The sequence below is a fragment of the Zalophus californianus genome, chromosome 12 (assembly GCF_009762305.2).
Source record: "Zalophus californianus isolate mZalCal1 chromosome 12, mZalCal1.pri.v2, whole genome shotgun sequence".
Taxonomy (NCBI): Eukaryota; Metazoa; Chordata; class Mammalia; order Carnivora; family Otariidae; genus Zalophus; species Zalophus californianus.
In genome coordinates, this window is record NC_045606.1 from 60,609,201 (window position 1) to 60,622,974 (window position 13,774).

General features: G+C 37.3%; 1 protein-coding gene across 1 annotated transcript in view; it reads left to right on the forward strand.

The window, feature by feature from the left end:
- Window positions 1–13,774, forward strand: part of ZNRF2 (zinc and ring finger 2) — a 95,784-nt gene that overhangs the window by 57,319 nt on the left and 24,691 nt on the right. Inside the window, exon 2 of the mRNA XM_027573796.2 lies at window positions 730–825. Coding sequence (XP_027429597.1) covers window positions 730–825 — 96 coding nt within the window. The remainder of the gene's footprint in view (window positions 1–729; window positions 826–13,774) is intronic.

Sequence of the window (13,774 nt, forward strand, 5' to 3'; positions counted from 1 at the left end):
GTAAGGAACCATAGATAGGACGGGTCCCCTGGTAAGTGAGGGAGTAGGGTTGAGCTGAATGTATAGCCGATTCTCTCGTTCAGTATACCACTTTATTTTTAATAGACTGCATGAGGCAAATGGTGCAGATGGAATATTGTAGGAAACTAATATTTAAGTGTCAGAGTTGACTGGGAAATCTGCCCTATATGATGCCATTTTTGTTGGCATTGTGACTTTAGTAGCATAGTGTAAGAGAAAGATCACTACTGGAAGACAGGAGTCTTAGCTTTTAGACCTGATTTTGCCAATTTCAGAATAATTTTTAAAAGGTCCATGGAGTAGAATAGTTTCTAAAGTACTGTCTAGCTGTAAAACCTTGTGACTCAAATTGTGCCCTACTAAGCTGGAAGGGTAATTTCCACAAATTCAGAAGTTCAGGTTAATGTAAAAAATTAGAAACAAGAATGATTGGACCCATACGTTAGAAAAAGATAAGGGAGTTTCATAGTGAGCCTAATTCTTCTCATTTGTACTTGTTTCATTTGAAATGGGATGGTCTTTATAAATTGATTGAAGTCAGTTATCATAGTTACAAAACTCCTTCCCCAACCTAACTTGCAATTAAGTAGTGTATTACTGTAAGAATAATACTGAAATTTGAAATGCTTGTTGTCTTTGCTGCTTTTTTAAAAAATAGAATTGGATAATCAGAATAATTGAGTAAAATGGGTTTCTTTTACTTTTTAGGATTTAAGTGCCCCGTATGCTCAAAATTTGTACCTTCAGATGAAATGGATTTGCATCTTGTGATGTGTTTAACAAAGCCAAGAATAACCTATAATGGTAAGTCCAGTGCTTTAAAATGCGATTTTAAATTAGAATTACCTTAGATTTTATGAATTTTATGTTTCAGGTAAAATTTAAAAGGCAAAGGGCAGATTTTTCAGTGTAGCCTTGGTACATTTTGAAATAGACTTGAAAAAAAATCATATAGTTCATTCCTGGCTTTTTTCAAAATTTCATAAATAGACAAATTTCAAAAGTCTACAAGAAATTTAAGGGATTTTTCAAATTTAATATTTGGTTTGAAATAGGAAGTAGGAATAGGAGTAGGAAGAGCACCAGTAAACAGTGAAGCCAATTGCAAGGTTGACTTCATTCAACAAATGTCTTTTTTTTCTTTAAAGATTTTATTTATTTGAGAGTGCATGATTTGGGGAAGGGGCAGAGGATGGGGAGAGGGACAGGCAGACTCTGTGCTGAGCGTGGAGGCCCATGCTGGGAGATCATGACTCCCGCAAAACCAAGAGTTTGGTCACTTAACCCACGGAGCCACCCAGGCACCCCCTCAATAAATGTCTTTTGAGAACCTGTGGAGTATGAGGTGTAGTGTTAGGAACTTGGGATACAGCAGTGAATAAAACAGATGGATCCTACAGCCGAGCATCAGCCAGAGATTAATCAATGTAGTAGCACTCAGTTAAGAATTTGAGATATCTCCCCGGATTACAAAAATGCTGGGGTGGGGAGTAGCTTATGTCGATATTATCGATATTGTGCGGTTTATCGATATTTATTGGTATTTATCAATAAATATTTATCGATATTATCGACATAAACATTTTACCCTGACTAGCGTTTTTGCAAACTGATTTAGGAATCTCTCTGTAATAGAGTAGTGCTTTAGCCACACTGTCATATAGTAGTGACAATAGAACTTTTTTCCCCATTTATTTCCCAATGAATAAGTAAAAGGAGATTGTAGCAATTCCTTTGAATAGTAAATGTACCTGTTGATTAAATCCAAACCTTTTTGCATTGTGAAATTGAATTGAGTACTTTGCATAATATAATTGAAATTCAGTTACTTAAAAAATAAAAAAATACTCTCAGTCAGTCTCAAAATTTGAGGTAAAAGTGATGGGGCTTGTTTCTCATTTGTACTCCATTATCTTATTACTCTCCATAATTATTATGTTTATTGCAGGTGTCTTAAAAATAAAAACCCTTGAATGTTAAAGTCTAGCCTTGAACTTTGAAAGCACAGATGTTAATTCCTTGACTCTATATTTGCACATAACCTTAGTATTCTGTACATTTACTTATTGTGTGATATATATATATATGCTGCAGTCTTTATGAATGTTGATATTTAGCAGTTTTTAATTTCCTGATTTAACTGGGCTCAAGTCAAAGTTTTTTTACTAGCTCACATATTTGGTGTCGTGAAGATACCTTCAGGAACCAATATGTAACCTTCTGCTTGGGGATAGTGTTCTTAAAAAGGAACCCACAGGCCCAAAATGGTGTCACTTAGGTCAAGGCACCAAGTCAGTAAACCAAGACTTATACCTAACCTAACTGCAGTTTCAGCCCCCCACCCCCACCCCAAAATGTAACCTTAAACCAGTCAACATGAGAATTTCCTGGTCAGCGCTAGGAAATCTGATAGATCTCTTCAGTTCCCCTTAGAAGGGTGACCTTGCCTAAAACAATGGATTCTTTGCTAATAATTTTCTTTTTTCCACCTCCTCTCTACCTTTAAAAACCTTTCCTTGTAGCCCTTTGGAGCTCCCCTCTACTTGCTAGACAGGATGCTGCATGAATTGATTAATAAAGCCAATTAGATCTTTAAAATTTACTCAGTTGAATTTTTGTTATTGAACACTGTAAACCAAGAATTTAGGTCTTAAATATTTAATAGTCTTCCAATTCAGTAGTAAACTTAATGAGAAAAGCAAATAAAGTTGCAAATATTTTTAAGAATGGCTACCTACTTTATGGTAGGTAGATCTGAAATGTTTTAATTTGTTAAATATATATTAACTATAAACATTCAAAACAAGCAGCCAAAACAGCTTCTTCATAAAAATTATATGTGGCTCTTGAAGTTTTAAAAATGGGACAGTGGCCAGCTGTGGTAAAAGGAGTTGTTTCGGTGGGCTGATTTAGGTTAGAGAGTGGTGGCTGATGGGCAGTATGCCTCCCCATTACAGTCTGGGAATTCTTACACCAGGCTGTTTTGAGGGCAGAACCCTGTAGCGAGGGGAAAAAATAATCGTTCTACCCTTCTGAGTTCTTGGCCGAGACCTCTAATAAAAGACAGATATTTAATAAGAGAAAAACAAACAAAAGTTCAACATGCTTAAGTCTTGTATACATGGGTGATACCCTGGGAGAAGGGAGCAAATCTCTGAGATGGTTTAGAATGTGGATTTAAATACCTTCTAGTGCTAAAGATAAAGAATGTGAGGGTGGGGTTGGGAGCAGCTAGTTATGGGAGGTTACCAGGAAAATCATGGTAAACAAGGGGTTTGTTATGCATATTTAAGTCTGGGTGCCTTCTCCACTGATAAGATTCTCTTGTAATATTCTCTTATGATTTAGAGTCAGCCTTTTCCTGGTGTTGAAAGGGAGACACTCTTACAAAGGAGATTTCCTTCATGAATGTAAATTTCCCTTACAAAAGGATAACGTTTACTCTGTTTTCAGAGCTTCTCCTGGGTCTGTTGTTTTTCATTCTCTTTAAAATAATCCTTATACCAAAGAGGCTTATTTTGTGGTAGTATATTCTCTTGCGCTTCAGTCTCCCAAATTTCATCAATCATTACTATAAAGTTTAGAGCAAGTTGAGTCAGAGAATCTTCAGTCACCTGGGCTTCTTATATAACTTCATATTTGAATTCCTAAAAATCGATTCTATAGATCAATTATAGAGAGAGAGATGCATCAGAGAGATGGGGCCTCTAAATTGTGTTGATAGTCAGATGAGAATTTTATTCAGCATGGTGCTTATTTTACCTTTTACAACCTTTCCTAGACTAGCTAGAACTGAAATTTTGAAGTTTGTTTGTTAAATGTATATTAATTTAACTGTGTAAATATTCACAGCAAGGAGATTAGTTGGGCTTGTTTTTCAGGCTGGATATATTTATAGTCAAACAATTTTATTTTATATTATTATGTTATGTTAATCACCTTACATTACATCATTAATTTTTGATGTAGTGTTCCATGATTCATTGTTTGCGTATAGTCAAACTCTAGAATAGGATGAATTTCAGAAATTTAAATATAAACTGGTGATTCGGAGTTTCAGATTTATACTCAACAGAGATGTTGGTTTGGTTTCCAGACTAGCTCACAATGATTTTCGTGTTGTTGTTGTTTTTTTTCCTTTTAACATGTAATACTATATGCAAATACGCAAGTCTTGGTAACTGAAGAAGAAAATTGGCTAGGTGGAAGCGCTCAGGGTTGAGGCAGCTGGCTCGGCAGAGGTTCAGGTAGGAGGCCCAAGGCAGTCTGGCAGGGAATGATTCAGAATGATGTGAGTGGTTATCTACTGCAGGTGGTGTTTTGGCAGGATAGAAAAAAATTCATAGTGCCACAGTGAGTGTTCATCTATATGATTGCCCTTAAGTCAGGGACTGCCTGTTGCATGATCACTGAGTGTGCCGTGAGGGTTAAGAAAAAACACATGAGACATTTTACTGTGCAACTCAGAGTAAGTTTATTTAGCACGGGGACAGGACCCGCGGGCAGAAAGAGCTGCACTCTGCAGTGTGAAGCTGGTGGGCAGATGCTTAGTGCTCAAGGGGGAGGGGGCTTGCAGGGAGTATTAGATCATAAATGTTCTCTTAAAATTTCTGCTCATAAAACTACTTTCACAAGATTTCTCTGGTACTTATCATTCAGCTTGATATTAGCTCTGTGTGACATATACAAGCAGTCATGAGACCCTTTAAGAATGTAGCAACCAATCCATATTTGATCCTTATCGGAACTATGCAGGCTGTAGACCAGCCTTCTGGGCTAAAGGTGAACATTTTTCTGCTTCTGTCTGTCATCACTGCCTATTTCATATACTTTACCCTTTTCTGTGTGCTTCATTGTTTAGTTTATGGACCTAATTTTTGTGTAGTCTGTGAACTTAATATAAATTTTATGGGCATAGAGTCTTTCTTCATTTCTTTGTTCCTCATTTTCTGAAGTGTTTCAGATCCAAAACCAAAAGATGAAATAAATATTGTTAGCAAATTCTTACTCTTCATTTTATTGGACTTTAAAGTTCACTAGATGATAGCTTGTTTTGTGTCCTGTAAATTTCAGTTTTTATTTTAGTTTGCAGGAGTGCAATTGAGGGCAGTAAGGTTCGTATTTAAAGAAATCTTTGCTTCATCGGCAATTGGTACTATGTGTGTGCATGTGTACCTGGAGGACATGTGACTTAAGAGTTGTTTATTATACTTATCAGTGAATCAAAGCAGAGCTTTTCAGAGTCATCAGGAATAAACCTGACTCTGTGGACAGAGTAAGATGTGACTATTACTCTGTCAAAGTAAACAAATTTGAAGAAAGATTGAGTCACTTAGAAGGGAACTCATTTTGTAATGGAAGTGAGGAAAAAGGCTCCCTCCTTCTGTGCAGTCTGCCAGAGAATGTAATGTACAGACTCACTCAAATGTTGAAGATAACATTGCACCAGGCAGTCAGACTTGGATTCCCGTGTGTACAAGCAGCCTTCTACTGGCCTGGCTTTCCATGTAAGAAAAAATGTACTTTTTCCTTCTATAGATACTGTGACTTTCCAGATGGTTGTGGTTCTCATTTTAAGTTATAAACTTGCTCTTTGCCTATGTACTGCATTTTCTTGGTTTTAAGACCCCCTCCACATGTTTTAATCTTCCTGGATACAGGATGCTTTCTGAACATGGCATATCTCTTATTAATTGAGGTTAAAAAAAATTTGCCAGCCATGAAGCAGGATTTTAAATAAGGAGGTAGTTATCATTGTCTGAGTTTGTGTAAACTTTGCCTTTTGTGGAGTTTCTGTTATATGTGATTTGACATCTCTGTTCATTTATTTGCCTTGATGGTTACTGTGGTTGAGTTTTAACTTAAATGCGGATTCCTAATAGTTTTAAATGACTTCGTAAAGATTACATTATTATAGGACAGCATTGAAGTAAAGTCATTATTTCGCCCCATAAATTGTCAGGCAATGCAGTGAAATTGAAGGCAGTAGAAAGTATCAGATCCCTTATACTGTATATTGAATTAAGAAATTTCAAAATAGATGATATCCTAGAAGAGGCTGGCAAAACAAAAGCACAACTGTTCTAAAACCCACATGGGATTCCTATAGAAAATACAGTCACCATTGATTAAAGGTGAATCTGAGATGAAAAATTAAAAATATACAAGGAGTGAGAGCAGATGTGATTAGAATTACCACCCCCAAGAACTTTAGAACTATAGATTTATTTTTAAATCATTACAGTGGTAAAAGGATGAAGAGGAAATAAGTTAAAAAACAAACAAACAAAAAAGACATGGTGAATAAGACAGAAATTGAACCCTTTAGACTTCTGTCATTGAAATTAAAATCACAACTATTAACAGCAAATTAGAGCCATAAGGAGAATTAGGTATAAGATGGGTCTGAGGAAATTAAGCAGAGTGTAACAACGGTGGAGAATATGAGAGAGGTACATGGTATGGAGCCTGGGGCAAGAGCATCTACCATATATAAAATAATCTCAGAAAAAGAGATGGAGTTGACTTCTGGTTTCTAGCTCCACATGTAAGAAATTTGGAAGTAGCCACTCTGTCCTAACAACAAGTAAAAAGCTGAACAGACTGAGAAACCAATAACTTTTCTTGAATTCATAAGAGATGGGAGGACACAGGACAAACTGCCCCCTCTCCCTTAGTGATTGTAGAGACCAGAGTCTCAGGGTTAGCAGAGACTTAAGAGTGGGAACCACTGCAGGAAACCAGTGCCAGGGTAGATAAACCTGAACTGTAATTGATGAGTTGCTGGGGGCTCAGTGCAGACAAGTCTGAGGGTTTAAAACTCCAGGGACACCTAGTCACACTGGGGCCCCCACAGTTTTATAAGATTGTCCTCCAGGAGTTTGACCAGGTTCCCATTATAAATATGGGAAAAGAATCCCCTCCTGCTTCTGGTAAGGGGAGGGAGAGAGGGACCATTTTGAAATATACCAGAGGATTCTGTTCTTAACAGGGCCTGCTTCAGAGAAACTAGTTAACCAGAGCCTGACTGACCTGGGAGAAGGGAAATACTCAACTCCAGCCCAGTCTAGCCATCCTGGTCCACCTAGTGAGGGATGAAAAAACCTGAGAAATATTTATCAAGTTTACAGTCCAAAGGCATAGGCTCACTAAAAGACTGTGGGACTAAAGGTACAACATATGTATGATGGGAGATGGAATTGGCAAGAGGCAATGTTTGAAGGGAAATGGCAGAGAACCTTCTAGAATTGTTGAAAGACAGGAATTCTCCAATTTTCAGGAGCATTATAATGCCAAGTAGTATAAATAAAAATAAAATCATACCTAGAGACACCATAAACCAAGTGCCAAATGAAAAGAGAAAAATGTTAAAGTAACCTGAAAAATATTTTACCTTGTTCCACTTGCGTTAGTATTTCTTTTCTTTCTTTTTTTTTTTTTTTTAAGATTTTATTTATTTGAGAGAGAGAGAATGAGAGATAGCACGAGAGGGAAGAGGGTCAGAGGGAGAGGCAGACTAGCAGGGAGCCTGGGACTCGATCCCGGGACTCCAGGATCATGACCTGAGCCAAAGGCAGTCGCTTAACCAACTGAGCCACCCGGGTGCCCGTGTTAGTATTTCTAAAATGCTTTTTGTTTTGTGTAGTAATTTAAAATTTAGTATGTGTTAACATTATAAAGGCAATGGATCAGGCATGGTCATACAAGAAACTTAAACACTTACAGTCTTACCCATTATATGCCATCATGAAAATTGTATGCCTATAAGACACTAAATTCAGTTTTACTGCCCTACTTTTAATACGTAACTGCTCAAAAACAGCACCAGTTTGCATTTAAAATATTAAAAAGAACAGCAGTACTTTGAACAAAGTACTAACTTTGAGTTCAGCTTGCTGAGTTCAGATCCTTATTTTACCACTTAATAGCTATGCCATCTTGGTCTTGGTTTTCTCTCCCAGAAATTTAGGGCTAGAAGTAGTGCCTCTAATAGATTTATTTTAAGAATCAAGTGAGAAATCATGCATAGTCTTTGTAGTAATGAGTGCTAAGTAAACAAGACTTGTTCTTACTAAGAGATACTACCTTTGACTTGGAGTAGGTGCCTAATATGCTAACAAATCTGCAATTCCTTTGATATTTTAAAAGCCCGTAGTTATTTAATTCCAAATTAGATGTCTGAAGGTCTTGCACAGCAGTAATAGTTGTGTAAGATATGGAGAAGCAGGGGGCGGGGATTCGACTATCTGCTCTCACATGATGTGACAATTTAAAGCTGCAATTTAATTAAAAAAATACTTCCTGCTTTTTACGAGCAACTTGGTGGCCTACACGGCTAAAATCTGAAGTCTGAATTTGACAGGCAGATTGCTTAATCTTGTGGAATCCTAGATCCTTTCATCCTCCCTATTAATAGAAGTACTGTGGAAAGTACAGTGACTACACGTGGATAACTTTATCTGGAGATACATTCTTTCTTTATAGCATCCTTTCAAAGGAGATAGGTAGAATAGAAGTTGAAGTAACATACATAGTTCCGTAGAATAGAAGTTGAAGTAAAATACATAGTTGAGTGAGAAGGAAGTTCTGACAGATTCTAAAGCATGAGGTAGGTTTCAGATTCCATTTCTGATTTCATTAATAAAATTTCAGGATGAGGACATTTCTTTATTTACCAATTCCTGATTTGTCTCATTTCGTAGATCTTTCATATCATTCATCAGTCTTGGCTCTTTTGTGTTCTCCTTATCCTTGCATCGCTTTCATAATGTTCATTTTTTTAAAAAAATCATTCTAACATTCAAAGTAAGCTTTCCTGATTTTAAGAAATCGAAGAAACACAACAGAGACCCTAAAAAGACTAAGTGAACCGACAGTGTTTTGTCCTCAAAGGGAAAAAGGTTTTGTTCCCTGGTCACTGTTCTTGTTTTGGTTAAGATGTGTGATATTGACAAAGTCTTATTTTCAAGGAAGTCTATCTAATACGAATACAAATACAGTGCATTTCCAAAGTTCTCATTTTTTGTGTGTTTTCCCTCTATAAGAGCAAAGCTAGGGTTCAGCCAATGTCTGTCAACAGTTTTGCCCTTTTACAAAATAATTTATATGTATAGAAAAGTGCATAGTAAAAGATGATCTATTTAGATAGACCTTGAAAGGATTAATAAGGTTTGGAGAGAAAAGGAGGGCCTGTTGAGGAATAACAAGTAGGCCGGTTTGGGGCAAGGGAAAACAGTAAGAGAATCGAAGATGAGGCCTTATAAAGAAGTTTTTAAAATGAATTGTTTCGAACTTGGATCTTTCATATGCAAAAATGTTTGTAAAAATAATTTCTTTAAAGACCAGTTTAGAGAATGGTGTGGTACTTGATGTGGAAGTGGTTAGATGAAGCACTGGGAGGAGAAAGCCATGTCAGAGGCATTTCAAAGAGAAGATGAGTTGGGCTTAGTGAGTCTAGAAAGGGGAGGGGGAGGAGTGTTGGTTCCAAAGCTCCCCAGAGTTTCCCAGCTGTGATATGAAACTGCTCTGCTATGCATAGGGCGGGAAGAGACCAGGGAGAGGCCAGAGACCAAAGGAAGAGACAGACCAGTCCAAATTGGTAGGTGACAGCTTTTTGTTTTTGTTTTTTTTGTTTTTTTTTAAAGATTTTATTTATTTATTTGAGAGAGAGAGAGAGAGAGAGAGAGCACGAGAGGGAAGGGTCAGAGGGAGAAGCAGACTCCCCGCCAAGCAAGGAACCCGATGCGGGACTCGATCCCAGGACTCCAGGATCATGACCTGAGCCGAAGGCAGTCGCTTAACCAACTGAGCCACCCAAGTGCCCCAGTTTTTGTTTTTTTAATATTTACTTAAGTAATCTCTCCATCCAAAGTGGGGCTCGAAATCACAACCATGAGATCAAAAGTCGCAAGCTCCTTCGACTGAGCCAGCCAACCAAGCCAGCTCTGGTTGGTGACAGTTTTTATAAGCAAGGGAATTTACATACGAGGCTTATCTTGGGCAGCAGCAATACTAGTAGATCCCTGCCTGCCAAATCTTAAGACTATATAGAGCCCTAACTAGGTTTAGTCGCATATATTGTCCAGATGTTCTCAATATCACATAACTGTCTCAAGGCTGTACCCTTGAGGCAGCTTCTGGGAGTGGGGAAAGGAAGCAGAAAGCACATTTTAAGGACAGAGGACGGGGTGAGGAGCCTCCAGATTGCCAGGGTCCAGCTAGTGAGTCAGCCTGCAGTTATAATAAGCTTCTCCAACAAGGAGTCTCAGGTGACTCGAGGGTTAGAGGTAGAGTGACTCAGTTTGGGGTGAAGAGATAGTTAAGAGAGTACCTGGTTCCTCTAAAAATGCCAGGGATGTTGAATTTTTGCAAAATGTGAAAATTATGAAATGTGATTTCCCCCCCCCGCCAAGGGAGGAGTAAGGATTTTGCAGAGAGTCACTGAATATTTTGTTGAGTTCAAGAAAGATTTTAGGGAGGACTATTAAAGAAATGCTTGTGAATAGTTTTTCAGTGACCATTTATTACTTGCATAACTTTTTTTTTTTTTTAAATGCTTTTTCTCCCCCTCTTTAAGTCACAGTAGCCCTGATAATTCAGAATACTTCCCTGGATTTGCCTCTGAGATGGCCTTGAGTAGTATCTCCCCAGCCACTGAGTGGTTTGGTTTCAGGGAAGGCAATATTAGAGTGGCTCTGCATTGTGGGGGGATTGTATTTAACTCTTAACACTTTTAAGTGTATTAAGGTAATATAACAATAAAAGCCATAACGGATATATTCTAGATAGTCCTATTCCTTTGCCATCTAAATATTTATAAGATTTATGATTTGCTTGGTTTCTTCCATTTTCTGCTAGACTGATTTGGGATCTCCAGGCTTCTTGACCTCTCAGCACCTCCTAGATTATTGTTACTTGGGTGTCCTTTTACCTTAATCTCTTTAAACTGTACTCCTTAGCATTTATCTCAGTCTGAGATTTAGTATATATAAAGAAAGTTTTATAAGAAAATGTTCTTGTTATTTACTAGATAACTACTCATTTCAGTTTTTAATCTGCTTGATTCAGGAGTTAGCTAGAAAAAAAAGGCTGCATTTCAAAAGATACATTTTGGGGGGAGGGATGTGTGTAATGAGAAGTCATTTTGATGTAGATATTAGATTTACTTTTTAAAAAAATATATATATATTTCTAAAAAGTTGAGTTTGGTTACATTATTGAAATAGTCTGTATCCTTGCTTATGACTGACAGATTTAGGAAGGAGTTTGTTACGGTATCCCCTCTGGTTATAATTTTACCAATTTTTTTTAAGTTTATTTATTTTATTTTTAAGATTTTTTATTATTTATTTGACGGAGGGAGGGAACACAAGCGGGGGAGGGGGAGTGAGAGAGGGAGAAGCAGGCTTCCCGCTCAGCAAGGAGCCAGATGCAGGGCTCAATCCCAGGACCCTGGGACCATGACCTGAGGCAAAGGCAGACGCTTAACGACTGAGCCACCCAGGCGCCCCTAAAGTCTTTTAAATTTCTTTTGGTGATATTTGCCTTGCAGCACATTTTTTCCTGGCTTTATATATTTCATAGCTATGTTATTTGCCCAAATATTTGTGCTTTATTTTCCTTTTGCATTGAATGTTTTTATATTATACGCTTCTCTCTTCTGCTTTACCTAATAGTTTGTTTTATCTGATATTATTTTGACTAATGCAAAAACTGAGGGGCCTGAGATTTTACCCTTCCTGCAAGCTGACAAGTTAGCCTGCCACAGTTCCATGGATTCTGGCAGAAACCAGAATCAAAGGACTTTTTAATGTTATTAATCATAACAATATCAGCATTTTCTTGTGCCCCTTCCTCCAGCCTCAATTCCCACAGGGTGATGTGAGAGGAGCCAGGTGGTATCTGCACACTCATTGAGTTGGACTGCAGAAAAGGAACCCTGAGCTTAGTTAGGGAACCTGAATGTTTTATGGTGGGAAGTAAGCAGGTCTGCCCTTGGCTCTGGAGAAGACACTGCCTCTGTCTTCCAGGGCTGTTTGCTTTACAAAAATCATTGAAAAGAGTCTAAGACATGCTGAAACATGAGAGACCTAGGGAGAATTGTCTCCCAATGATTTCTTTTTGTTTACATTCACCTGCTGTCTTTTTGCTCACCCCTTTCTTGTAATTGATTTTAATTTTGTGTTTGAAGAGGTAACATGTTTGCAGTGGTTCCAATGCAAAGAGACACGAAGGATATCCAGTGAAGTCTCCCTCTCACCTCAGTCCCTCAGTCACCCTTTCCAGAGGCAGGCAATACTACCAGTTCTTGTGATCCTTCCAGAGATACTTACTGCATATGTAAAGGTATACACATAATCTGCCCCCCACACTTTTTACATGGTGATATCATGCTGTAGATGGTTCTGAACCTTAAGTTTTTTTCATAATATATCCTGGAAATTACTCCAAATGAGTTTCATTGTTCTTTACAATTACCTTATATTTTATAGGTGGGCGAGCCACAGGTGATTAACCAGTCCCTTGTTGATGGATTTTAAATTGTGCCTGGTGTTTTGTATCTGTATGAGTAGGTTTGTGGGACACAGTCCTGAAAGCCTTGCTTGGTCTGCGATGTATGCGAATTTGTTATTTCTGATAATACTTGGAGTTTTACCTTTAGTGTGGTGCTGGAGTGTATTTGCTAGTATTTCAGTTAGGATTTTTGCAAAACTAAGATTGGACTGGTTTGGGCGTAATCTTTTTTTGAGTCTTAGAATCATTGTTATGCTTGCTTCAGAAGAAATCATTTAGATTTCCTTTTTGTATGCTCTGCAGCTGTATAAATAGCATTCAGATTCTCTGAACTTCAAAGGTTTGGTGTAACTGCCTGCGGAAGTGTCTGGGCCTCATGCTTTTTGAGGATAACTCTAAGAGCTCTCTCCGATTTCTATAGAAATAATCTGTTTGGATTTCTGCCTTCAGTCTGCTTTGCTTCTTAAAAGTAAAGTAGAAAGTTACCTATTTCATTGCTGCATATTGTTAGCAAATTAGTCTCTTACGGTTTTTTATTTTCTGCCTAAATGTGATTGTTTTCCCAATTTTTTCTTAACTTATGTATCAGTGTTTACTTTCTTTCACCCTTTTTATTGTTGGCCTTAAATTCCTTTGGGTCTATCATTTTTTTCCTGTTTTAGAATTAATTTCTTAGGCTTTTAAAAATATTTTTTATTTCGTCTGATTCCTTAGATGTGCTTTTCCTTGTCTGTTGTCTTGGGAGTATTAATTCGTTTTCTTTCATCCTTTCTTCTTTTCCTTCCTTCCTTTTTCAGCATAAATATGCAAGGCTATGAGTTTTTCTCTTATATTTTAGCTCTGCTCCATAGATTCTGATATATAGTATTTTATCACTATTACTTTCTTTTTGTTGTTTAGATATTTTATATTTAGGGGATCTCTTCTTTAGCTCAAAAGTTAAGGGAGAGTCTTTAAATTCCCAGGTGTTAGGTGCCTTTTTTCTCCAGTTTTGCTATTTGTTTTCTAGTTTTACCGTATTATGATCGGAGGATGCTATCTGTACTATTTTTGTATTTTTAATTTACTAAGTTTTTTCTTTGTGGTTTAACATGTCATTTTTGGCAAACGTTCCATATTCATGTTCAATTTAAGGTCTTCTATATCCATCTTGTTTTATTTGATCTGTCATGGACTGAGGTGAATTAAAGTTTCCTACTGCTGACGTTTCTATTTTTATTTGTATTGCTTGTACTTTTTT